The 27,695-nt window shown below is 43.3% G+C and overlaps 1 protein-coding gene across 1 annotated transcript in view; it reads left to right on the plus strand.

The window, feature by feature from the left end:
• The window catches only part of WWC2 (WW and C2 domain containing 2), an 800,549-nt gene that overhangs the window by 178,056 nt on the left and 594,798 nt on the right, over positions 1-27,695 (plus strand). The window contains exon 2 of the mRNA XM_069199258.1: positions 5,277-5,386. Coding sequence (XP_069055359.1) covers positions 5,277-5,386 — 110 coding nt within the window. The remainder of the gene's footprint in view (positions 1-5,276; positions 5,387-27,695) is intronic.

A 27,695-nucleotide genomic window follows, 5' to 3' on the forward strand; every position in this document is an offset into this window, starting at 1 on the left:
AATGCACAATATAAAGACAAAGATGGTTGAATGTTAGGCCTTCAAGTTGTTGCCAATCAGAGGCACCCTACATTGTTCTCAATATGCAGTAAGAGCAATGAGAAAGAAGTGTTCTACAATGTTGTATTCCTGACTGTATCCAGGTTTAGCTTGGGCGATCTTGCAGTAGGGGGACATTTTAATATCACGCTCAGCCCCCAACCTGGATCATTGAAATCTCAGGCAGCATTCAGCCTATATCTCCTTTGCTGCTTCAAGGCGAATAGGGCTTGAATCTGATTGATGTTTTGGAAAGCCAACACCCTGCTGATCTGCATTACACATTTTATCAAATGTACACACACATCATAAATCAGAATTTACTTCTTCCAGATTAATTACTCATAAATTGTGCCTGTCCTGGATTCCACAATAGACATGAATAACTTGTTTGACCACTACCGGGTCTTTTTACAATTAGATTGTGACCCATATATCTCAGTTCTGAGACCTTCATGGCAAATTCATTAAATGCGGTTTCATGACCAAGCACTAGAGGCTGTAATCTCAGATTTCCCAAACCACTGTTTTCAAGAAAACGCTGAAAAAGTAGTATTCTGAGATATAGTTTGCGATGCCCCAAAATCTGTCATCCTGGGACAGTTGATTTCAGGTACAGCAACATTTGTTCGAGTGGCAAAGCAAAGAAAAGTATCCCTTGAATCTGGGCTCCACGATCTCATGGTCCGTCTTAAAAATGACAGACTAGTTGAAGGTATTTTAGAAAGGCTAGAGGGGAGATGTAACAACGTCTGCTTGCTGGCAGGAGAATTCAGCCCGAATAGTGCTGCATAGATTCTTGTTCTGGCAGGGCCGCGCCTTCTTTCTCGGTCAATGGACTGCATCTAAATGAGTATGGTTTGCTGCCGAGCTCAGCACTCTGTGAAGCCACCTTAGAATTGAGGGTGGCAGTGGATGAGGCCGCCAACTGAGGTGGCGTACTGGAGCGTTCCAGAGCATTTTAAACTGCCCTGGGGAGGAGTGGAGGAAGAAGCAGCCCTACATGAAGCTGCAGCAATATATAAATGGAAATCTTAGTGAAATACCGACAGGTTGCAGGTGGTGCAGGCTGGTGGCAGCTGTGCTGTGATATGTTGGAACTCCATGTACGGTGGACTGTATAGTTGGATGCCTTTACATTTGGAACAATTGGTGATGGTGGCAGCTTGATGGGAGCTAGATGGACTGAGGTTACCCCTTGACTTTTTTCTGGTCTCTAGTTGGCCGGAAATGTTTCTGTACTTTATGGGGCTCTGCTTGTGCCATGCCTGTTAGAGCTAGGGGATTAGCAAATAAAACCACTAGCTATTGCATCCCTGAGACATTCAGTTGAGAGTATGCCTCCAAAGGGGAATAAAGCTAAAATGCTAAAGTGTGGCAAGCATCCAGTGGTGGCTGTTTCGGAATCATATCAAGTTTTATTTTAATTCAGCCATAGGGCTCTAACCCAGCTCAATAATGGCAAGAGCTAGAGTATTTGCTAAATGCCTAAAGAATAATTCTTGATGAACAATTAATGTGGGAGTGCATTGTGGGACACTAAGAAGACGTCATAGGTATTTGTTTTTGGCTGTCTGAAGAGCGGACACGTTCATTTATCCTCATATATCGCTGCCATAAACAACTGCTGAGATGTACTTAGCCTGATAAATTTTAAGAAGTACCTTCAATGGTTTCTTTTCCAATCTCCAGGCAAAATTGGATACCACTGTGGTGGTTATAGCAGACCTATTCTTTTTGGTTTTACCTAAGGGAAGCCATGATTGTGCATCATCAAATTGAACCCCTAAATAGAAGAAAGAATTAACTTTAGCCACCATATCACCCTAGGCCAATCACAATCACAAAATGTCTGCAGCTATGTCGAAAGTGTTCATGAAGGCCTCAGAGAAATCCACTAACTTTTGCAGACACACACCTGTTCTGGCTAAACGTACTACATCGTCTTCGAATAATAATGCAGGAAAAGGCTGTTCATTCACAAGCGGCAAATCCTGATAGTTATATATTAGGTGCTGTTTAGTGTTTTGATATATAAAGTAAACAAGAACGGTGCCACACCAAACACTAAACCTTAAAGGGATCAGAACAGGTACCATCATTGTTGTAACATACTGCTGCTGACATGTTCCTATGCAAATCTCAGTGAAAAACTACAATATTACTATTAACTCCCAAATACGAAAACATGCTCCCGAGTTTATGCCGATTGACTCTGTCAAAAGCTTGCATCAGGTCCATAAACGCCATATACACAGAGCCTGTTTTGGTGATTGTGTACTTATTGCTAAGTAGATGCAAATGTAGGCATTGATCAATAGTACTCAAGCCAGGCCTAAAGCCATACTGCAAGCCTGTGACAATGTGATTCTCATCTGCCCATAGTTAGTTATTTGTGAAGGACCTCCCTCCCATAATTGAAGTGGGCCATAAGAGCAGTGGACCCTCCCTAACTGCTGCATTCAAGTCTGGGGCCCAAATACCCGGTCATTTAGATACAAGACAGCCAGGATCCCTTGTGGCCAGGGGCCTTGTTTTTAGATAGCCCTACTATTCAGCCTTTACTTCCTCTCTCATGAACTCCAAGGTGACATACCTAGGCTGTAAAAGCTATGTGGGATGTCTTCTGAAGAGGAAGGGTTGAAGCAATAAATATTGCTAAAATGACTCGCCCATCTCTCAGCCATAATGTGGGAGCAGAAATCATCTCTGTCAGCAGTTTGAGCAAAGAGAAGGCGATGAGCAATGTCTCAGACTAAGATGCTCCTTGCTAGACACCTGGCATCAATAAATAAGCTGTTCCCATGCCACCTCCCTTAAATGAGTTTTACTCCTTTTGATCTCATTTTTATAATTTGAGCTACAAGTCGTAATCAGATGTTTATCTATGGGGAATGTCTTTAATGCCTTCATTAAACTCCTATCAGCCCTAGAGGTGTCAAATCGCCTTTGAGGGTGTTCGCAGGGAAGTGTTGAACCGGGCAAGTCAAGAGCTGATGCACATATCTAGCCATGTGGTCAAATGCTCTTATAATATCCATTCCATATGCAGCAGCCGCTAGACAAATAGTAAAGTCGGCTTCACAGTTTTAAAACTGCTTAGCCTGAAAGTCCAAAGAAACTATTACAATCCATTTAAGTCTCTTCCCCTGGACAACTGCAACTATATATATATATATATATATATATATATATATATATGTATATATATATATATATATAAATAATCACCGTTTACACATTGGTGATTTGGCATATTTTTAGGGCTCACCTACCACTCAGCTTTTAGCTGTCTTTAGGTGAAAGTCTCTTGTGGACCATACCTAAACTTACAGTGAAGTTGGAGTGCACTCATTGCTTACCATAGGTTGGCTTTATTGTCACTCTTGTTTGCTTGCTCCTTATGCAATGACTTGCATCCCACGTATTATGTTTGTTGTCTCCATGGAGCATAGCCTATTTACTGTCATTTTAATTGACTGACTTATAGCCTTGCACTGCCCACATTTAGATAACTTATTTTTTCTTTTTCATTATACATTCCAATAGAATGCATGCTTCCCAAGCTCAAATACCCCTCCCTGCCCCAACCACCCACTGCTCTGTTGCTCCCCTACCCCTCACCCCTCTCAGTCCTTGAACTGTGTTTTTATTTAATTTAATTTTATTTAGAGAGCCTGGAAGCTGCTATTTGCTGCCGGCCCATTGCACATTCTATCACTTTCGGAGGCCTCAGTAGCTTCAAGCCACTTGTCCCCCACCCGCATCTTCCTTGCTCCCCCACCCTCTCCTCCACCTGTTGTCATCATTTAAATATTTTTTTTCAATGTTCATTTTTTTGGAGAGCACAGCAGGTGCCATTTCCTGTTGGGCCACTCCACTGTCCAAAAAGTGCTTTGTGAAAATAAAATGTCATTTATATTGACCAATCTAAATGGCATCCTCTGTCTCAAATTATGCATGCAGAAGCGTGTGCATTCAGAATTGTCCATCTGGCAATGGCTGTGTTATCATGCCGTTTCGTCTCTTCTTTTCTTTCTGTTGCAAATGTTGCCCAGCATCAGCAAAACATATTTTGCCAGATCTGCACAGCATTGGCAAAAAGCATTGGCCAAGCCAATAGGTCAAGAAAGAGAGGCTTGTTGGCTTTGGCAGTGCTTGTTTCAAATATTATTTGATTGCTCAGAGTGCTCTTTAGTTCAATGGCCATTTCAAATCTGGCATGATTCCACGAGCTTTCCTGAGGACCAAGAAAGTAAATATTTGTTTTTGATGGATTGCCCCCCGTAATAGAAAAAGTGAATAAATTAAGTCATATATAGATCTTGTATGTAACTAATAAAGATGAATATGGTTTACACATGGAGAGAAAAAAAACTTGATGAACAAGTGGAATTTTCTGTTTGTGTGGTCTCTTGAATGAGCCATGGGGAGACAAGGCATGCATGTGATAGATGGGGTGAAAGAGTAGCTGATTGCACCAAAACAAATGTGAACTTCTATATAGAAGGACAATGCACCTTTACCTAGTACTTAAATGGTGAACTTGATGCTGCATATGGGTCCGGAGGATATAGTGTAGACTTAAGTGGATTAAATGACCATGTCCCATGTATCCAAGAATGGCTTTTTAATTTTGGTTGCTCTGTTGTGTCATTCATATTTACATTGTGCTATGCAGAGTAAAGATTGCTGCTAAGTTACTTGCGTATAGATTATCATTCATACCAACCTGCCAGATCTGTGCATGCCATCATGTATTCAGTGTCTGTACATTCATGGGCCTGTAGTATCAAGCCTGCCCAAGAAGTCCACACAGTCAAAACATAGATTGTAAAAATAAAGTATATGTATGGGCTATAAAGTGGAGATTGGTGGGACAATGTTTGAATACTTTCAGTGTTTTAAAAATTGACAGTCAAATGAAAGTTGAGGAATTGTGTTTGATAACTTTTTTTATGCTTTGGGAGGTTAGATGAGGCAACCTATTATGGCAAGAGGGGATGCTCCTGCAATCTGAAAAAATGCTTAAGTAAATATCAAACACAAAATAATTGAAGCATAAATGACACGACAGGGAGATGATGGTACAAGAAATGCATTTTTTTAATTTTATGTCTCTAATACCACATCAACCTACTCCTTGATGTCCAACGCTGCTAAATACTATGAACACTGTATGTGTTACAGGTAATTTTTAATAGAGATGTAACTTGCAATGCTACATTTCTTTATAGGTTAACAAAACCCTTGTCATTTGCGGACTGTGTTGGTGATGAACTGCCGTGGGGATGGGAAGCTGCCTATGATCCTCAGATTGGGGTCTACTACATTGACCATGCCAACCGTAAGTATGGTTTCACATTTACGCTGAAATCACGCAAGAGGTTTGAGATGATCTGAGTGACTTATGATTGGGCCTGTAGAAGTGAGGAAAACATCTTGGGGTCTTAAGAGAAAAGAATATTGAACATGTATTGTGGTCACCATCTGACTTTCTAATTTCTAGTGAAGCAAGATATCTTTCACTTTATCTGTTTTTGACTTTTTTCGAGCAGCTTGGACCAAGTTCAACCAGGATACCATTAAGGTGCACAGCAAGAACCAGAAAGAGCACAGCTATTGGAATGTAACCTTTGGGGGGAATAGAGAGAGGTAAATAAGCACACTTTGGGTTAAATTATTAGTAAGATTACTGGGATTCAAAGTAAACATTTATCCCACACACCAATAGAATTGCCAAATGGGGCAATTTTCATCTACGAGCCCTAAAAGAGAGTCAATACCTTCTTTCACCCGCACATTAAAAAAACTGTGCATGAACTAGTCAGCCTGCTTTTGAAAATGACAGTTTTAGTTATGGTCCCTCATTACTCTCTTGCATCCATCAGGCAAGCCCTACGTTGATATGCCAGACTTCTGTTTCCACCAGAAAAATGTGACCATATCGCTCAACTGTATTGGTGATCAGTTTAAATAATCATTATATTTAACATGTGTTTTTTAATGCCAGCTCTGATTAATATTGAGGAATCTAGACAAGAAATCATTAGCATTGAAATACGTACCATGGTGGATAGTAAGATATTGAAGTGGATGATCTGTCACTGTGGACTAACCACAGGCAATGACAATGGGTGATGAGGAGACAGCTAATTAACCAATTAAAATGTACTTGACATTTTTGTGTTTCTAAATGTAGGCCTTCAAAATGTGCACGAGTTCTCTCTCTGTAAAACAGAAAAATATTGTGAATTAATTTTTATCGGCTGGCCGTGGCTGGTCTCTGTTTCTTTCTTTAGCTAACAACATGAAACATTTCAAGGGTGAAGGTTCGAACCTGTTTGTAGAAGTGAATGTTTTCATTGTATATTATGCAAAGCTTCTTTCAGCAAAAGCATGCAGGAAGAACAAAATGCAAAAACCTGAATTTATTGAAATGCATTTAGATTCATTATTTTGTTTCTGGTGCAAAGATTCATAATGTCTTTGTATTTTAACGATACAAGTGTTCGGACAGTTAGTCTTAATAGCTTTTGTGGTTTGTTTTCAGTATTGTGTGACCGGTGAAAATGTTATGTGGTCTTTACAGAGGTTATTTAATTCCCTGTCTAATGGAGCGACCCCCCCATTGTCATTAGTTTGTCTAATTACAATTATGGTATGACTCTTTAGCCCATATTTTAAGCGTGACGGGGAAGATCCAAGTCTTTCTCTGCCATTGTGCTGATTTGTATATAATGGTGATCAATTACGAGGAATGGCTGAAACTGTTATACTGCCAATTAAAATGATAGATCTCCAAATTGTCATCAAAACAGCCCACCAAACACCAGCCATATTAGCATTAAATAGATGACTGTACTTGCTGCTGATTTTAATTTGGGCACTAGAAATGGGGTGGCAATAGCCCCCTTTCCAGTCTTCCTAAACTTAGGAAGTATTCTGGAATGTTGTGAGCCCCAAAGATTATTGTTGTCCCTTAGAGAGTTGAGGCAGCAGGGGTCAACCATAAACTCAGACCAGAAGCCAGTTGCACAGTGGTACCAATAAGGAGAAGAGAGTGGCAACAGGTCAAGGGGCAGTTTAGGTCTTTCCCTGTTCTAGAGGAAGTGAGCACATAGCGCTGGGGCAGTGCTGAAATACATAGCAGTCATAATACATTAGGGAAAGATACTTCCATTGCTAACTGCCTGATTTTTTGTTGTCAATTATGTAATTGAGAAAAATAAACTACATACCTACCCCTTCAGAAGTTCTTAAATAAACATAAGGTTGGGAGCGATCCCTCACAGTGGCTTTCTGGGCAGACTATGCATTGATTTAAATTGTATTATCATTGGGAGTTTAAACTTACACGACAAAGTTGTTAGATCATCTGAATGATATTGCAGTTTCAGCAGATCACATTGAGTTTAGTGTAGCTGAGAATCGTTTGGTAAAAGTTGGCAGAATCCTATTGACAGTAGCTGTAGATTAGATAAAGGGATATTTGATAACTCATCCCTGCCACAACAATTTAAACGTGTTTATTTTCCTTTATTCCCTCAACCCGTGCTCTATATTAAGCTTTGAAACATATTTCAGCATTCAAGAATTCAGAATGATCCATGAGCCAGTGTGAGCTTTATAACTGCCCCAGGTGCATATAATTTATTAGATAGGTTTGACACGTTTATTTAGGTGCTTTCAATATAAGTGGCCTTTGTGCAACACGAGTCATATGAATACATGCTTATATATTAAAAAAGGAAAATAATAAGTAGCATAAAGTTAAGAGTTAAAGCACTAGAGTCTTAGAGGCGACCTCTAGTCCAATTATGACATTGAGTTTGTGCGATTCTTCATCAATGTTACTTTCACTGTATTTGCTTCTGTAGGTTCACCATTATCCATCTATGGCTCAGCAAACCCTTTCAAAATGTTAAGACCAGCCCCTCAGTCTCATCATTCTCTGTCTGTCTCCTTCTCCCCTGTTACTCTGTGTTTTGCCTGAAGCCCCACTCCCCTTACTGCAGTAAACCCTTGAGATCTGGCGAAAGTGGCATTGGAGCCAGAGGATGTCCTGGCCTTTGAAAAAATGGCCTCCAGTGGCTCTAGTCCATACGGGGAAATACCTGATAGTAGAGGGGCCGGTTTGGCCTGGCTCTGCCAAGAGGTTCATCTCTAGTCCTGCCAGAGTATGGGTCACAGTGAGTTTATGAGGTGCATCAGTGCAGCTACAATTTGTAACGTCTGTGATTTCTCCTTAACCATCTTGCACTTCAGCTCTTCCAAATGCTTTGTCCCTCGCTGCCTGACTCCTTGTCAGAAATTGGCCAGTCTTCTGGTTGTGTCTGATAGATCTCAGAGCAAGTAAAATAATATTTGTACGTTTGATTCCAGATGTTGTTTTGCTACTGCTTGCAAGATTGTCTTTTCTCAAGTGCAGTGGGCAGTTTAGGAAGAAATTGAATTGTTCTTTCTGTCCAGAGGCACAACTGTCTGGTGGGGCCTCCACTTGTGAAAAGTGTGAGCCCTCCTCTTGTGGCCAGGTCAAACTCATCTCTCTGTGGTTTGTCATTCTTATCATTGTAGGGCTGAGTATGTTGAGAAGCGTCAGATATCTCAGTGTTTCCTGTCATGTGGACGTTATCTAGTTCTAAAGCATTCAATTTTCTCTCTGGTTGGGCATAATCCAATGGCTTTTTCACCAACAGGTTTGCACTTTTGAGTGAGGTAGATCTGAGACTTGCCTCTGGCATTGCAGTTTCAAGGTCAAGCACTGGATTTTTCTTTTTCCACCTTAATGTGTATTTGGTTTCAGCGTCATTCTTAAATACTCCTTCTAGGCTTTGCATGACAAGTTTTTTGGTTCTTAATAGTATTTTTTTTTTTTTGCAGTTTTATATAGTCCAAACCTGCCCTGGAGCTATTGGAGCGCCTTACATGAGCACCACGTACATTACACAAGGACATTCATTAACTTTTTTTTAAGCAAGTGGAGATTAAGTGATTTCCCCTAATCATAGGATGTTGAGCCATTGCCTACACTCGAACCTGGTTTCCCAGTTTCAAAATAGTCAACCCTAACCCTTACTCCACATCCTTTTCCCTGTAGTTGATATTACTGTTGGCATATAAATTGATAGCGATGGCTTATTTTGTCTATGTATGATCTCTTTATAGAGTAATAAGAGTGGTTCATTTTCCTTCCTTCCATGTTTCCCTTCATTTCCTTGTCCCTTCTTTATCTCTACTTGTTTTTATATCTCAATCACGTTTTTTAACGAGCTTATTTAATAATGTTGCACTTTACCAGACGTGATATGAATAGCTAAATTATGATAGTTTTATTCATTGGTGAACTTAAACAACGTGTAATATTTTCTTGAATGGCATTGTAGTTGTATTAGTTTCTTTGTTTTGTTATTGCTGTCCACTCTCTGCGAATGGTGACCTACGATAGCTTACTGTGACACAACAGGGCCAAGGGAGACATTGCCCACAGACATCTTAAAACCACGCTGCAACTAGCATATACCGTTGCAGGATTCCTAAAACCGAATCCGACATATTTATTTGTATGCATTGTGTTCGTATATATCAAACTGAACGTTATATGCACGCATATATTTTTTGACCGAGGTATTTAAGTGATAGCAAATAGAGTTGTAACTTTTCTCTGAAAACGGACAAGAGCTCCGAAACAAACTGAAAAACTCCACGTAGGCACTGCTGCGTCTTCCTGTTGACAGAAATATGTTTTCCTGTAGATTCGGTAATGGGTTTCAAGGTGAACTGCAGTGTTTTCTGTCGAGGCTTCTCAGCGGTGCAGCCCATGTGAGATCGGCAGTGTATGCCAGCTCAGCCCTGCATGCTTCGCATAGCTTGTCGCCATAGTAATGTCACGGGATCAGAAATAGCAACGCTGCTTCCCCGCAGCAGTGCTTGTCCTGTTTCTCTTTCTTAGCACGGCCCCTTCATTCTTCAGTTCCCGTACTCCTGTTTGCGCGTTCGCTTCCCTGTCCTCTGTTTTTTTTTTTTTGTAAGATGATTTGGTTGTGTCTGTGATTTAATACGGGTGCGCGTTAACCTGAAAGAGTATTAGTGAAACACTTCCTAGGACCTTGGCGGAAAATATACGTTGAGTAGGCGGGGCGTGCGGTTATTTTTCGGAGCAGCTCCCTTTGTGTGCGTCTCTGGGAGGTGAGCCGCCTGCGGTCAAGGTCAGGGGCGGGTCATTTGTAAATCATGCCAAAAGCTGAAGGCAGAGCTTCAAGCCACCTGGACTGCTGCACTCTGTGAGGCACTGTAGGGTTCATAGAGATTCACCGTCAAGGTGGCAACTGCTCCTAAAACATGTCAGCAAGTGTGTGTCTCTTCACCTCCATGTCTCACGTTGCTCTCTCGTACTCCGTGCAGACACGTCTACTCTCAGCGGGAGAGAAGAGGACAAGTAGCCGCTCACTGACAGAATAAGAGACTGTACGTTATATTGGACGTTTATGTGTATGGCGTTATTTAACAATGACCTAATCCAAAACAGGAACGTCACACGAGTTCACATAAGTTAATTGTCGAAGTAGACTGCACTTTATTGCCCATCACTTTCAAATCTGTATACTCAGATCAACAAGGCACATGCTCTTTATGTGTATGTTTCAGGATTATTGGCACACTGGTGAGATGAATAAGGATCCTTTGGACTTCAAAAATTACTAATTACCATAATGCTGTTATTATCTTATGATCATAAATGAAATGCCTTCAGAACCATGGAACACAGGAAGGCCCTTTTCAGATCTGTAGAAGTGGAGAAAATCACAGCATGACTCTGTCGCCTTTACTCTAAGTTAAGGAATTCATCAAACATGCTCGACCTTCCTCAGCTGAACTGGGGAGATGGTTGCCCCAAACCCCCCAACCCAGCCCCCCCCCCCCCGGCACCGTTTGAGGTAATGGGCCGGTACTGTCCGGTACTGAGTAACGGCACTTTTTTATTTTGAGACTTCACAACTGAAACACGTCTGTGCCACAAGAAAAAGCAGCCCCTATTTGATACTGTGCTCCCAACCACACAAAGGCCATTAAAACTTGTTTGCCAGAAAATGAGGTAACTTCATCAATGGTGCTGTTGTATACCACGCTGGTAACTCCATGTTTCAGGGGTTGAATATTGAACGAACATTCGTGTGCTGATAATTTGATAGTAATTCTGCTCAGAATTTAAAGGAAGCTACTAACATGATGCTCAATGTATAACTCTTACTGTTCTGCGTAACGCACCAGGCAGAGGCTTGGTTCACATGATGGTGGAAATTACCCTCACCAAACTTAAATTAAATTTTACCACATAAATGGGATTGCACCAGCTGCACCTCCAGCAACAGAGCCCTGCGCATACTGCGGGTGCCCTAGATTCCGTGGTGACACTTTCTGTTTGAAGCATTAGGTTGGTCCTTCAAAAATATGGTTCTTGTATGTATATAACTAGGTATATGGTTACAGTCTATAATGAGCTTTTCGCCTCTCTGAAAAACCTCAATATCAGTTAAGGTTTGCCTTCAGTGCACTGTGGTGCAGATGGCAAAAACCTCCCACTACCAAAATTGAGAATAGCATATCAACTGCAGATCAAGCATTCATCATTTACTCGCATGTCCTCGAACCATGCCAACTCGACTTTGAAGAGCAAAGGCTGTTTGAGCAGTAACAGACATGTACAAAAGCACTTTTGCTGTCGGTTAACAGCCCGATTCACAGCATTGGGCCGCTTTTGACTGCAAAAATGTTTTTTGATATGTGCAAAACACAAATTGTGGTTCAGTAGCATGTCACTGAATCGCAATTTGTGTTTAGTGAGTCGGTATTTGGAAGATTATTGTTAAGAGCGCCCCTTCCAAATACTGAATCGCAGTGGAATGCATTAATGTTTTGCGAGCGAATTGTGTTTGCAAAACATTCAATTTTTACCAGCACCTCAAGGGTGATGGTAACCATTTTTGAATGTTTTTGAGAGCAGGAAGTGGTCCCACAGATCACTGCCTACTCTAAAGACATTAAACTTTAAAGTTTAATATTCTTTTTTTAAACAAATCCCCATCCTGTTTTCCTTTAAGGAAAATGGGTTGCTTTAAAAAAAAAAAAAAGATTGCTTTATTAAAAAGCTGTCACAGACATGGTAGTCTGCTGACCTCAGCAAGCCACCATCCCTGTGATGGCAGTGATTCCTAATGGGCAGCAAATTGCAACCTAGCTCAATATTCATGAGGTATGTTAATTGCAACACCATTAGAAATTGCTAAATGAAACTCAATAGGTTTCATACATTAGGATGTATGATTTCCTAATTGCGGTTCAAAAAGAATCACAATTAAGAAATCACAATCCCTAAAATTTATACATATGGCCCTAAGTCTCTGGTCTTCATTGCCATCTGAGTGAAATCAGGTAAGAAGTTTGTGTGAGGGTGATATCATCAGGATAATGGCATACAAGCTACTCGAAGGCATGTTGTCCTCGAGGTGAGGTTAGACGCCCACATTAACACATTCAGATATGGACCATGAGTTTTACATGAGGCTCAGAAATTTGAGAAACGCAATGCGTGTAGTGACTTAACTTTGTTATTTAGATAAAACAGTAACTAAAGAATGAGCAACTAAGATTCAAATATTGTGCCCTGCTAAATCACTACTAAATCATTAAAACTGTCATTAAAACTATCACATTAAAAATATTATTTAACAGTACAGACAAATGTTTCATTTTATAGGTGTGCCATTGTAATACACGTAACCTATGTGGCAGAGAGGATGGGGAAATAATCAACAGCTCTCTGTACCTTTTAAAGCATTCCCACATATCGTGCTATGTACAGCTACCAGCAGAGGCTTTTAGGGTGGAGCCTGTGAGAGCATGCAATAGAGCAAGTTGTTTGTTTATGAGTCAGTGTTTGTGGGAAAAGGGCTTAGAGAATGAATATTGCTTACCATTTGTTGTTATGACGTCACTCTTCTTTCCAGGCTTCCTAACTGGTCAGTGCATGAGAAACATTATTTTCGTTCCTTTCTGTGGAGCAGGGATCAAGCACTGATTGATTAAAGTTAATCAGTACCAGTCCACTACTCCTGACGTGATTGAAGTACTATTTCTCCCCCGTGGTCGCTGATTTTTTCCTAGTTTCTCTCGTCATCTCTTCCTCTGTTTTTCTTGAAGTGATGTGCCCAGTCACAGGATGTTGAGGCAATGCTGAGACTCGACCCTGGATCCCCAGGTCTGAAGTCAGCATCTCTGGCTGTTACGACACTTCCAGTGTGCTTTAACCAACAGACCTGTACATCTAGGCATTCTAGGTGCAAGAATAGAAGATAAAGGCATTATAGCAGGGGAGCCCCCTAGAGTCACAAGCAGCTCACACACTTCCCATTTGTGTATTTTTTTGTGTGTGATTTACTGTGTAGGGACGCATGAGAGTGCTCTTGCATCACAAAGTGTGAACACACTTTCAGTAAATGTGGGCGAGGTGTAACCGACCTCTACCTATAGGTCATTAGAGCCAGTGATCAGTACTTTTCCCCGTTCACGCTTTCATATCTTCGAGTGGCAACTGGAAACAAAAGCGAGTGAGCTTATATGGTCTAGTGAGCCCCAGTTCGAACATCTATAGTACAAGGTAGCATCCACTTGTCCGTGGTGAGTAAATTGGGTGCTATACCTTGGGTATTGACGGTGGTTATTTCAATTGCTCAGACTACAGCCTGTTATTTACAGTGTGCAGAAATGAAAAAGTGCATTAAGAAGCGCTATATAAGACGAGTTATTATGAAGAGAATTCCAGCCCTTCATTGCAAGCCAAGGACGCCGTAGTGTAAACTGTATATCATCTAAGTTGTATATGCATTGGTATGCAAATGGACTTTGACTATTTAAAAAAACATTTTCTTTATTTTCTCGATCGTTTCCAAGCGTTGACCTTCCCATGCTGCATGGTCTGAGATTTGCTGTCACTTGCTCTTTAAGAGGGGAAAAGTACCGCACTTTGCTTTTGTGATTTATTAACTTGCTTGATGCCACTAACACCCTTCGTGCGGCTGCAGTCCTGTTCCTTGGAAGTACATCACACCCCGTCCTTTCGGAAGTTAACCCTGTGCCAACCTTCCCCTTTTAGTCCCCGGCCTGTCGTGTCAAGGGGCAGTACCATGACTCCTCCCGTCTCCCAGACACCTATTTTCAGGCGCTGGACAGGCATGTCTGTGATGCCAAGAGCCAGTGTTGCACATTTCATGTTCAGTCCCTGCACTGACCTGGGCCTCTCATGGGGCAGGTTGTGTCTATACAGAAACGCCGTGCAGTTTCCACCAGTCACTTCGCTCGAGGTAATACAAACATCCAGACAACAGTAAACCAAATGGGTGGTTTGAGGGACTGGGCGCTCAGCAGTTCATGGCAGTCCTTTGACAGTGCACAGAGCTGAAGATATCTGGAGCGAGTTGTACATCCTGTAGAACCATTCAGTGTGGTCTGGTGGTGTTGTTATGTATAGATATGTATTTTATTTAACTTATTTTTTATTTATTTGGGATATCCTTTTTTTTCTATGGTTTCTTGTAATTTTCTGAATTAAAACATGTAATAAAATGTAAAGAATGCATGTACAGCATGTGAAAAATAGGACTTGGTGAGGCACACAGGCACTGAAAGTTTTTTTTTTAATCAAAGGTCCCAATAGCTTCCAGTTTTCCACTTCACTTCATTGCTTTTCACGAAGATTATTATTCATACTTGTTTGCACTGAGGTAGATAACTGGACATTTTTAAACAAGAAGCACTCTAGGCATGGTCTACCACTTCCTATGGTGCACACAGAGACACTTGCTTTTAACATTACAACATCTCTAGCGTAGCTTTGTAGTGTTACCTATGTGAAACATTTGCTCAGTGCAACATCTGCCATTTGCATAGAGTGTTTGTGCTAGCCAGGGTACGAGTCCTAAAAAACAGAAGTGGGGGATCAACCAAGTGTGGAGTCATGCAAATGATATCGTGGTGTATGACATCACGGCGCCTATAAAATAAAGTGACCACTGTGTCATAGTGCTTTCTGTTTATTACCTTTAGCCGTGCTACACAGCGTTAGTGATGCTTCACAGCGTAGCTAAAATAATTGCCAAAACCAATAGGTCCCAAAGGCAAGACTTGGTGGGTTTTCCAATGCTTGTTGCTTTTATCTTCACTGTGGCAGTCTGAGCGTTCCTCTCCACCGCCAGGTACAAGGATTCCAGTTGAATGTGGCGGCTTGCAGCTGGCTTTCCTGCCCTAGTTCCACTCATACTCTCCTACGATTATAAGTGAAGTCCCTTAGTATATATATAGCTTGTCCTCTCCCCCTGGCAGTGGCTGGAGGGAGGAAGTTAAGTTGGCTACTGCCTTCACATATTCCGCAGGAGCTCTGAAGATGTGGTGACGAAAATATAACCCTGAAAAGCACACTTTGCAGAAGTGTCCCATCAACTGCTAATTACACACCATGTCTGGTTTTCTAGCCAACTTTTGTCGTTTATAAGCTGTAGGATAACAATCCAGAATCCACAGATGTAAGCGCTTTATGAAAAGCAGTAACTTACCACCTAAATCAATAAATATGACTTATGATTTCTATACTCCGTGGTAAATTACTGTTAGAGGAGTCCGTCTGTTCCTTATGTTTATTGTGTTGTGTATGCCAATATATGCATTCGGGTTAGTTGTTATTATGCAAAGTACTTCTATAGCTCTACCTTAAAGTGGGTGGTTAGGGCATAGTTAGCTCTACTTTCAAATTTTACCAAAGATGGTACACCAGACAAATCATTGTGCAAAGTAACATACAAGGGTGAAGTGGACATACTGCAACACGGTAAAACAAAAAAGAAAAAACAATTGGCAAAGCCAATGGGTATGGCTTTAATTTCCAGTCATGACTAAAATGTTTTAAAAAGAAACGTTCAAAAATACTTCTGCAATAAAAGAAAACAAAAAATGAGCTACCTGCATATAATGCACATGCATGATAAAGAATTTAGGGTCATATGTAAAAACACTTTTTCCCATAGACATAGAATGGGTAAAAACCTTTGCTACATCTGGCGCTTAATGCCATAAGTCACTGTACTTCTGGGGTAAAGTAGTCCATCATCCGTCTTGTATTAAAATGCAAGCACTCCAGTAGAGGCAGAGTAATATACCAAACAGCCAGTAGCATGTGATCAGAGAGAAATAATCCTTCAAAGCAGTGTGTATATTTTAAAGAAATAGCAATAGGGGCTGCAGTGCTATCAAGCCAAAACAATGACCATTGAAAGTTGTAGTAGGAATTAAAATACCACACCCAACAAGGGCACTACAAACTCTTGGAGGAGTGGGGAACCTACCAGAGACAATGAGATATGATCACAGTGGAAACTAAAGGAATTAAAGTTGAACACTTCGACATGATCATCTTCTATGGAATTATGTGGGGCTTTCGAGCTTGAGGGATAATTCTTGTAATATGATTGGCCTGGGTTGACTTGGCTATGATCTTTATAGATTAGTTTTTTCTTCTCAATAGGTGTCTGTGCCATAAGTCTTAGGATTTGTTGCCTAACCCACCCCCTACCATTGTACAATCATATGTTGTTTCCTGTTTACTTTCCAGTTTTTCCTTGCTAGTCATTTTACTTTATGACTGACAGAGTGAGAGCTAAGATGCCAGTCTTTCTTTAATGGCTCACCCTGATAAAAATTCTGTAGAATGAATATTGTATTTGGTACAAAACACTGTCGTTTTCCTAGGAAGGGTTTGGCTACACTAATTTGCAGACTGGTCTATTTTTGACCGCTTATATTTAATATGATTTGTATTTGTATTATATACTACTGTGTACGTACTAAATTGACTGCATCCTGCATCTAGTTTGAGATCAATTGTTTTCAGTGTTTCCAGAAGATTGTGCAGAATAATTTCATAATCTGAAGACAACATCATTTTCTCCTGTTCTGTGTGGTCATTTTGAACTTCAGGAACCAGATTTTTTTCCTTCAAAAAGTCTCAGCTATGCCATTTTAATGCATTTATCTCCTTGGTCTTTAGGTGTAGCCGGAAAGATTGTGTTTTTGTGGGGCTTATTGGGTCATGTGGCTGTTAGTTGGAGGAAAGACCTGCACCAATCTATGTTTGGATGCTGTAAACAAATGGAAACGGAAATGTGATAATCGGGACATACTTCAGGGACACCATACCATTCAGTGTAAAAGGTCATTTATTTAGGACAGGATTGTAACAATAATGCATAACTTTAACTTTCAACTGGAAACCCCCCCAGCTTTAATAAAGCCCAACTTTTAACATTTCCTCACTCATCCTTTCACTCAAAACCCGCATTTTTCGCTTCCATTCTCCTACACACTCTCCTTTCATGCCCTACTTGCTTCGTGCACCCCCACACTCTTATCCTTCCCCTGCTTGTTTTTTCCCCCTGGAAGGGTGGCCAAGCCCGCATCTGACTCTCCACCCTCCCCCATCTACTGCCATCCAGCACAAACCCACTTGGTGTTTTGCTGCCCTACCAAAGAAAGAGCAAACCACACTACTGCAACCTGACTTCTTTACACCTGCTCTCTGAGCCACATCTTCTCTCCCCACAAGTCCCCCACCAATAACCTCAGATCCGTCAGATAATATGCGTTCCCCAATTGAGACAAGTGCACTCCGTCTGCCCTGAAAAGTGCCTTGTCGTGCTCTGTATGTCCTCATGTTTTAAAACTTTTATCCCATGTGCCCAACAGAAAACCCTCATAGCTCGATTAAGCTTCTTGGGAGCCCGCTCCATGGCTCCATGTTTGACGGCCCCTCTCTACGCTCGTCGAGGTACAAACTCAGTCCACTGTTTGAGGAGCTCCAAGTCTCTCTGCATGTGTTGCAGTAGTGTTTGCCCTGACAGTTTCACAAGGTCGTTTTCCCCCAGATTAATCAACAGAAAATCAGGACATACCCAGTTCGGCAAGTTAGAAGTTATGAAAGGAAGCAGATTTCCCCACATAATGCCGCTTTTGCCCCACCAAAAAACTTCATGTTGATTACTAGGGAGTCCCAAAGCCCGTCCGTAAATCTGCTTTTCCGCATACTTCGCCACCCAGTGGATAAAGGAATGGTCGACCAGTCATGTGACCATCTTGTCCTTCCGTGGGCCGGACACACACCCTGCAAAGAAAAGGAACTGTAATAATGGTCTCAAAATTTGAACCCACACCCCAACAACCCCTTGCTAAACCTGACTAACCAAAAACAGTTTCAAAACAAACAAGCCCCTCTAAGGCCTCACATAGCGCTCGCACCATCTAGACTTCCATCTCCCTATAGCCCTGATCTTTGCCCAGTCCCAACCCAAATGCACCGCAGCAGTAGATGCCCCAATCTGAAATGAATGTGTGCCAGAATCAAGAGTGTGGCAACCCGTCTGCCTTAAAGCCATCCTTAACACTTGCAAAAACTGGAAACTGGTAAGCTTAGCACCAGACCTATGTACAAAAACTCTATTCTCTCTTGAAACACCTCTCACGCCACGGAAACTCAGCCATTCCTAAATCGGACAAGCTGTAACATTACCACCTTTTTCCAGCCACACCCATTTGCCTTTCCCTAACTGATCAGTCTTGGATCACCTGAGCTAAATACCCAAACGTTCCCAATGCAGACAAACCTCCCCGACCTACACACCTACCCCTCTCCCTACCTCCAACAATTCAGACACTCGAAAAGCACCAAAAAACATCCACACCGTGCATAAAGCCAACTCGTAATCATCTGTGCAACACACAGGCAAAACGTGCAACAGTTCCAGTAATATATCAAAAGTGATGGGCTCTCTAGCTGCCCTACCTGAAACTGACCTAACCCTACCCCAGCCTTTCAGCATCTTCCCCAACAAATCATCCTCAGCTGGATCAGAACCAAAAAATAACTTCCCATAAAAAGAAACCCCTGCCAATTTACCACCAATCGTCGCGGGCAACAGCCCTTTTCGAATCATGAAAAGCACAAAACGCAACACGCGTAACTCAAGTTCTTTAGCATTTTGTGACCAAAAATTGCCTGAAAACAACTCGAAGGATTGAAAATCCAACCATGCCAGCTGGTAACTCCGCCGAGTGGATTCCACTAAGGACATCTTCACCAGCCCAGTGATCATCACGCCCCCCACTCCCAAATGTCTGCCAGGCCCGCAGTCTTGTTCTGCTCCGCTCCTGGTGCCAAACTGCGAAAACGTTGCCACTGTGAACGAGACAGGGAATCTGCAATCTCATTGTATACCCCAGATACGTGAGCAGCTTTGAAGATAACATTTAATGACAAGCATCAAAGCATGAACTGGCGCAACAAGCGCAACACCCTGAGATCCCTCGCTCTCTGCCTGTTGACTAACTCAACGACTTGTCATGTTGTCAACCCGAAAAATCAGTGTCCTATTAGCGAGCTCATGCCCCCATACTGCCAATGCCACCAGGAGTGGAAAAAACTCCAGAAAGGCAATGCTCCTACCCTGCTGCAGCCATTGCTTGGGCCATGCTTCCGCGCAACACCTTCTGTCCCAAAAAAGCCCAAATCCTATGGCATCTGAAAAAATCTGTACTTGTCAAACTGTATCTTCTTCGCAGAAAAACATGGATACACCATTAAAGTCTGTCAAAAAGGTTTCCCATACCCTGACATCCTCTCTCAATCCTACCGAGACACGTATCCTGTGGTGTGGCTGTACCGCTCCAGACATGGCTAAACCCAAATGCCTAGAGAACGTCCAACCCCGGTGCCACCCTGTAAGCGAAATTAAGGTAACCCAGCAGCTTCTGTGCTGTGCGCAGATCAATCTTGCGTAGTACCCGCACGGTGCCCCAAAATTCCAGCATTTCATCTAGGCGCTGGCAGTCTGGCAACCAAAGCGTTTGCATCCAATTCTATACCCAAAAAGGTTAACACAGACCGTGGTCCTTCTGTCTTCTTCGGAGCCAAAGGCACTCCCACCTGTTGTGATAACTCCTGAAAAACAGTGAGCGCCCTCCCACAGGCCCCAGAACTAGCTGTACCTACAAAAAGAAAATTGTCCAAATAGTGAGTCACTGTACGATGACCACTCCTTTTGACAAAAATCCATTGTAGAAAGGTACTGAATGCTTCAAAAAGTGCACAAGAAATGGCGCAACCCATTGGGGGGGCCCTGTCAACATAAATTGCCCTATCAAATTGCATACCCAACAAATCAAAATCCTTCCGGTGTATGGGCAGCAGCCTGAAGGCCGATTGGATGTCGCATTTTGCCAACTCCGCACCTTTGCCACATCCCCTGACCAACTTGACGGCATCATCTACAGATGCGTAAACCACTCTAGTATCCTCTGGTGCAAGGAAATCATTAACGGAGGCACCGTCCGGCCATGACAAATGATGAATCAGGCGAAATTCACCTGGCGCCTTTTTTGGCACTACTCCCAAAGGAGATAGCATCAAATCCTTACTTGGACATTCATAAAAAGGACCTGCAATTCCGCCCAAAGACACCTCCTTAGCCACTTTGTCCTGTACCACTTGTGGGATCTCCTTGGCAGACCGCAAATTGTCTGCCCACTGCCTCACACACGGACCATGGAAACTGACCCGAAAACCCTCTCGAAAACCCCACGCTAACTTACAAGCCGAGGCCCTATCAGGGTAGCTATGTAACCAGGGCAGAAGAGCCTCCAGCCTAATTGGCGTAGGAGCCCTTTGGCTCAGGAGCGCCCTGCATGCCTCTTCCCTTGGATGCTTTCCATTGTTCTGCTGGGCTGGAGAGGGAAAAACATTGTGTAACCGGATGTCGGCCCCCGCACTTGGAGCAATCATGCCTAAACTTGCAGGGCTGTCTGGAACAGAAACCTTTATTAAAGTTCCACTAGGCTCATGTCGTGGGTACCGGGGTCTGTTGGCCAACACCCGCCCCTCCTTGGGCGGGACGGGCCTAAAAAGGCTTGTAAACCACAGACAGGCTGCTTGCGTTGTGTGTAGACACCGTGGACTGTGCTGACGCCATCCACTGCATCCACAATTCCAGATCTACATCTCCCCAAGGCTTATTAGGATTAGCACTCACCCTAACCCTGAACTCTTCATCATAACTCAGCCAAGCAAAACCCCTTAAATGCATCTGGGCTTTCCTTATAATATCCATGTATTTCAATAGCGCTATGGCCCTGTCTGGGAACGTCTCGCAGTATATACTTGCAAAAATCAAGAAGGCTGAAATCCAGTTATCCGTTGTGATTGGAACTCTCGGCCTACGTGCTAACTCCCACTCCTCTTCCATGGAGCCCTCTTTGGCCTGTATGTCCCTATGTAGGAGCTTAAAAATGTCCACATATTCATGCTTCCATATCCTGGCCTTTGCTTTATCCGCTACATGCGAACCCAACGGCATGACCAGACCCATGCATGGAAGTCGCTTCCTGTGTCCCCCCCATCTTTGTTCTTGGACTCCGTGACCTCCCCAGCTGCCTGGCTTCCAGCTTCACTCCCAGCTGTGTATTTGCATCCTTAGCCTTCGCACTGTCCCAACCCTGCAGGACCCCTTCAGCAGTTGTATCATGAACCGAAAAATCACCTACCCCTATAGATCTATGTGTATATGTCCCACTGAAACCAGAATCGTCCCCCCAGACTGACCACCATTGCCCCTTACCTCTTCCTTGTGCCCCTACAGGCAGTGCAACTTTCTTTGACCCGCGAACACATGCCAGACCTTGCCGCACCTCCTGTGGCCCGCCACCAGACATGCGATCCTGCAAAATAGAAACAGAAGAAGGGGTTGCGCCGCTTCTGCGCCCTCTCCCCCTCGATTTACTGCTGCTCACCTCTGCCTCACGAATCTCCCCATCCTCCCACTCATCCATATCCTCATCATAATCGAGCCCCACCACATCCTCCTCATCCATCTCACACCTGCTGTCAACACCACCACTCATCAGCAAATTATTGGATGATTCATCTTCCAGACCCTCATGGCGCACACCATCTCTGTGTTGACCCTGATCCTGCGGTGTAGAGAAGGCCACCGAAGACCCCACTAGTGCTTCAGACCAACGTGCAGAGGCCCTGTTGTGCCCCATTGGCATCACCTTCTTTCTGCCAGTCTCATACACTGGCATTGCCTGTCCATGCCCATCGTGGCCATGTGAGCCACTGGAGCTCACCGCACCGATCAAACCTCCAGCTGCACAAGCCTCCGGACCCCTCCCAACCTTGACCTGCGGTACCCAGACCCAACTACCTCGACCTGATTCCAAACCTTCAGCTGCTCTCTTTAGCTGCCTGCCTCGCGCCCCTGCCCCATCCCTGTCCCTACACAGCTGTGCCCACCTCTCTTCTGTCTACACCACAGTATGCCCGCTGTTCTTGAATTCTGGCCTCCAGATCCCATGGCTCACCCAAATCCCACCTGCCCTGCCTGCCCCCCCCCAACTCCGTCCCGACTGACACCCCTCCGTCACCACCCCCGACCTTTCTGACCTTTCCACTCCCTGCCTTGGCCTTGACAGCCCCACCCCTGACTTACCGGCACTCTTACCTGTCTTTTTGATGGGGGGCCTGGAGCTCTTCATTAGTGCTGTACCACCCTTAGGGAAAGAAAGGCCTACTCAACACTGGGCCCAGGCAAAACCAGTTCTCCCTGCTCGCTAGCCATTCCAGGCCCAGCATCAGTTAGATGCTCCTGGCAGTCCCCTGGATCCTCTTCCACCTGCTCCTCAGACCCCACTTCCTCCAATACTTCTCCTTCTCCCTGCCCTGTTTCCCCATCCTCTGTATTATTAAGAGGGGTGGACACGCCTCACACCCGCCCGCTGATTTTTGGGGCTTTTTAGCCCTCTCTGGGGATGTACATGCGGCTACCACAGCCGCTACGTGGCCCGACGCGCTGCGCGTCAGCCCCACCATGCCAACCCAGGCCTGGGCAAGTCACCAGGCCTGAGGAGGTCGGCTCGGCCGGCATTGCCAATAACACAAAGCACGGCCCTTACTGCTTCAGCGTCGTGGCCTGTTGCCATGGTGCTGAAGAAACAAATGTCCTAAGGCTAGAATTCTCTCCGGCAAGGGAGAAAGCCAAATGCTGGTGAAAAAATTGAAATAACTTGCCTGCACTTGATTGTATCCCTCCTGGCCAAATTCCGCCCTCCGTGATGATCGGCACGGAAAGAGGCCGATCCCTCCCCCACACCCCTTTTATACCCCACCCCTAGTCCCACCCCCACCTACCTGCTACCAATCCCGTCCCTTTGCCGTCACTTCCTTCTCCCCCAAACATACCCGCGGAGAGACTAGAGCGAGTCTCTCTCTCCGCAGGCCCCTCCATTATTTTTTCACAATTAAATTGCTCAACATTTAGTCTATGGTTTTCCAAATACCTTGTAAACTCTGATTTGGACAAAAACAGGAATTGAAACCTAAGTAGCCTAAATAGAGTTTCAGATTTTTACATTATTAAGCTCTTATCTGCAATTTGGAGGAAAATGGTCCTTAAGAAGCAAAAGATTTGAAAACTACGGTGATATGTGTAATGCCTCATTCTGACCAGCAGAACTCGGAATGGAAGACTATTCTGTGTTCCTTGCTTTATTTCACTCATTTTCGTAGTGAACTTTGTACCACCCCATATTCTCTACAGTTCTTTTGTTCAAAATCCTGAATGGTGTATCAATTTCAATCTCTACCCCATCTCTGCAGCTGTTTACCTTTCTAAAAGTGAAGAGATGTATATTGTGCAGACTAACTGTGTTTCTAATCAGAGAAAGGATGCAGATACCCACCTTCCCTCCTGTTTTAAATGGGAATCTCCCATTTTGAAAGTATTGGGTTCCTTCAAACAGCAGTGGGACGCTTTATAGAGAGCATTTTATTACAGCTGCATCATCTTGCATGTGAGGCAGTGTATGCAGAACAGAATAGTATGTATGAGAGGTTGTATTCATTTTTGTTACTGGATTACAGGGAATAAGATGAAAATAAGAGGTGGGGCGGCAACATGTAGTGCACTATAATGCTAGGCAGCTACACACACAGATAGGTGTGACATATTTATATTACCCATACAATTTCCTACATTGTGAGAAAAAGTTATTTTCCTGTGGTTCCAATAGTAGCATCTAAGCCGTTGAACCAAATTTACTCAGGTTCACTAAGGCGTAGAATGACTAAGGCATCTGCAGTCTTGAGCTTCCACATCCCAAACACACAATGTCTAGCTGTCTGCAGGAAAACTGGTGTCCATCCTCAGCCTGGAAAAAGGAGACATGGCATTGGGCAGTGATATCTATAGGATGTAAGGGTACCCATGGTACAGTTTCAAATGGCACCTTTAGAAAACATAGGTATATTGAGTAGGACGTTCTAACACTTCTGGGAGTATGGTGGCTAATATACTGTCATTTCAGCCAAAGCCTGAACAGCTGATTATGAAAATATAGAAAGCTAGGGGTTTTCACTTTTCTTTTTAGTGAAAATGTTTTCTAAAACATTTGTAAGGCACATAATTCCTATGAAATGGGAAATAGGGATACAAGCTTCCCTCACACAAAAAAGCATGGGATAGACAGGACCACTGAAACAAGGATTGCCTTTGGCAGTAGGTCCGGTGTATAACTGAAATTGCTTCTTCAGTCACTGATTAGTTTAGGTACTCAATAAATCATCATACATGCACTCATCCCTGCACTCATACATCCATTCAGCCACAGTCTAACTCATTCTTCTGGGAGTGCTGAGATGATAGAGGTGCTTCTGAAAAGGCGTGCCGCCTGATCCCATCATGGTGGTCTGAAGCTGTCTGCAGGAGGACACTGACGACAAGACTCTCCCATGCAAAAATGCTGACGGATGGGGGCAAGTGTTCAGGAAACAGCCGGGCTGAACTGTGCTGTGTTGAGTCGATAATCTGGCTAAGAGGCAGCCGAAGATTGGAGCTGCGTAGCTTTACAGCTACATAGCTGCAGCAGATGTGAGACCTGGCGTTGTCCTCCATCTTGAAATGTGATCTGCACTCCCTCATCCCGTGATGGCAGTTGACGACGAGAGCAAGTTGAGCGGGAGGATGGTGCTTGGGCATTCTGGCAAACGTGCGGGGGGAATTGCAGCGGGTTCCAATCCAGCCGATGGGATATCGGTAACACTCTGGAATGTCAGAGTAACGTGCACAAATGAATATGATCAATGAATGCTGACTGAGTCAAATTTACCTCTGAGCTCTGATCTCATTCCATTTTGTTTGTACACTTTTAGAGTGTATTTAATAAAAAAGAGGGACCTTACACCAGTCCTTTTTTTTTTTACTCCGTGGAGTAAAAAGAGTAAATAAATTGGCTGTAGCAGAACTTAGTTGATCTATGGACTTAGAGAAAAGACAGTTTATGATTATGAAACCATACCCCACAAGGAAAGCCAAAGGATTGCGTGGAATCCTCATTGGCCCTACACACTAGATCAGCCTGGGAGGGAGCCAAACCCTCACTTAGGAAGAATGGGGCTCGGAAGCTGTAGCAAGGACAATAAATCTCAGGGCAAGGAGTTACCTGACTTTGAATCTAACCCTCCCTCCCCCAATATGCTGGTAGCAACGCAGAAAGAACAGGTGCAGGCCACACATATCATGCTCACTGCACACTTCAGAAAGTGTATTTTTTTTTTACTGGCGATGAAGTGTTGAAGGCCTTAACCATATTCATGTGAGATCCATTGTACCTGTCCCCTCCCAAACTGTAGCTTAATGGATTTGCCACAGTAGCCAATCTTTCCCAGACATTGCCTTCGAGATTCACAACGTAAGAGTATGCAGATAAATATTATCCACTCTCCTGAGACCAGTGGCAAAGCAGTATGCTTCAATGAACACAATGTGTTAAGGTCATCTAATAAATTTGCCTTGATTTTACCTATCAGTGCCGTAAGGGCTGCAACTGCTCAATTAGCGGAATATGGTTCTAAAAGTATGATATCTCTGACCACAAACTAGCAAGAAGTTCAGACTTTTCACACAGAAATAAGCGGACAGCAGCCACAGAGCAAGGTCACCGTATCAGAGCTAGAACCAGAGGAAAGATCGTCGGAGTGTGCATTGGAGGACTCCAACCTTCTTTATGTGTTCTGCTCAAACAGCTGTTGGCGGAGAGCTGAGAAATGACAATGGCACATAAAGAGATTGCGGAAAATATAGAGAAAACGTTTGATTTGGTTGTCAACGGTCTAAACACTACATGTGCAAAAGATGAGCAAAGGATTTCTAATTTGGAAGATGTGCAACAATCCTATCAGGCTTGTGGGAGTGGGGGGGAGGGGCGAGGGTGAGGTTCCAGAAAACGTTGGTGAAATGTCGGATTTAACTGCTACTACCTCTTGTCTGAACATATTTTGTTAAGTTCACACTCGGATCTTTCTATTGAGAGTGCCAAAGAGTCCCATCTAATACTTCTGAAGCTGGTGCAATGCAACAAGCTATTGTTTTTATTTTTAAGACTTTGAAGCTTTAGAGGAGGTCCTTAAAAAGCCGTTCATTTAAAATCTGTAAACGTGGGAAAAGATTTTTCTTTTTAACTTTTTCTTGACTTATTGTATGAAAATTCTAGAAGAATATGGGGACTGAAACATTTGGCTGAGGCCTTCAAACCTAAGGGCATAAAGGCACAGCTGCTACAGATCATGAAACTAACCATTCTGTGGGGGGGTCAGTCTCATGTTTTCACCAGTTTGGAAGATGATGAGAATTTATTGTCTCAGGTGGGGAGCACAGTGTTGAGAAATTATAGCTTTAGGTTGCCTTTGATGCACCATATGTACACAGGGTTGGTGGCTCTTATCTTCTGGTGGTCAGGAGCACAGAGTGGGAGAAGAGAAGAAGGAGGGGGTGTGGGTGAAGGGTTTGGTGAAGGGGAGAGCTGGGTGTTTGGTGGGGTCACTTCATGGGGCAAAATGTGCTTGGGAGTGGCATTGGAAAAGTGCTTGAATGTAACAAAAAGAAACAGTGGTTCTACGCAAAAGAGATCAGGTTGACATCTTTTTAAAGTTTTATTCTTAATAGCCCTAAGGAGTTTGGGGATGTTTAGAGAAAAAGAAAACGGAAGGAGAAAGCTGGAATGGTTTTAACAATAGTTTGCCGTTACGTGAATGGGCTGAAGAACTGACTCGAAAGAGATGCTGTACTTTAGAGTTTGTTGCAATCAGATCCTTCCATAATTCTTTTACATAAGACACATTCTACTGAAGGCAAGGAAGCCTACAGGTTGCATTATCCCTGTGTTAAACAGCATTTTTTCTCATCTGCAAGATCTTCACAAAGAGGATTTTCAGTGGTGAGCTTTAAGAAAGCACAGGCTAGTTGCCTGTCACCAGTAATGGATGAAGGGGGTTTGGGGTTATAGCCCCTATCATAGCTCTCGATGTGTGATGCAGTATCGATTCTTTTAATGGTCCGATTCATGACAAAATCAAAGCACTTCAGTCTTTATACTGGGAGCAATGCAATCTCCCAGAGATGCCAATATTGGTAGGAGATTTCAACATGCTTCCTTCACCAAGGTTAGATTCCTCAAATGCAAACCTAATGCAACATAAGAGAAGTACAGCATGGATCTTTAATAATCTG

Source organism: Pleurodeles waltl, chromosome 1_2, assembly GCF_031143425.1.
Source record: "Pleurodeles waltl isolate 20211129_DDA chromosome 1_2, aPleWal1.hap1.20221129, whole genome shotgun sequence".
NCBI lineage: Eukaryota > Metazoa > Chordata > Amphibia > Caudata > Salamandridae > Pleurodeles > Pleurodeles waltl.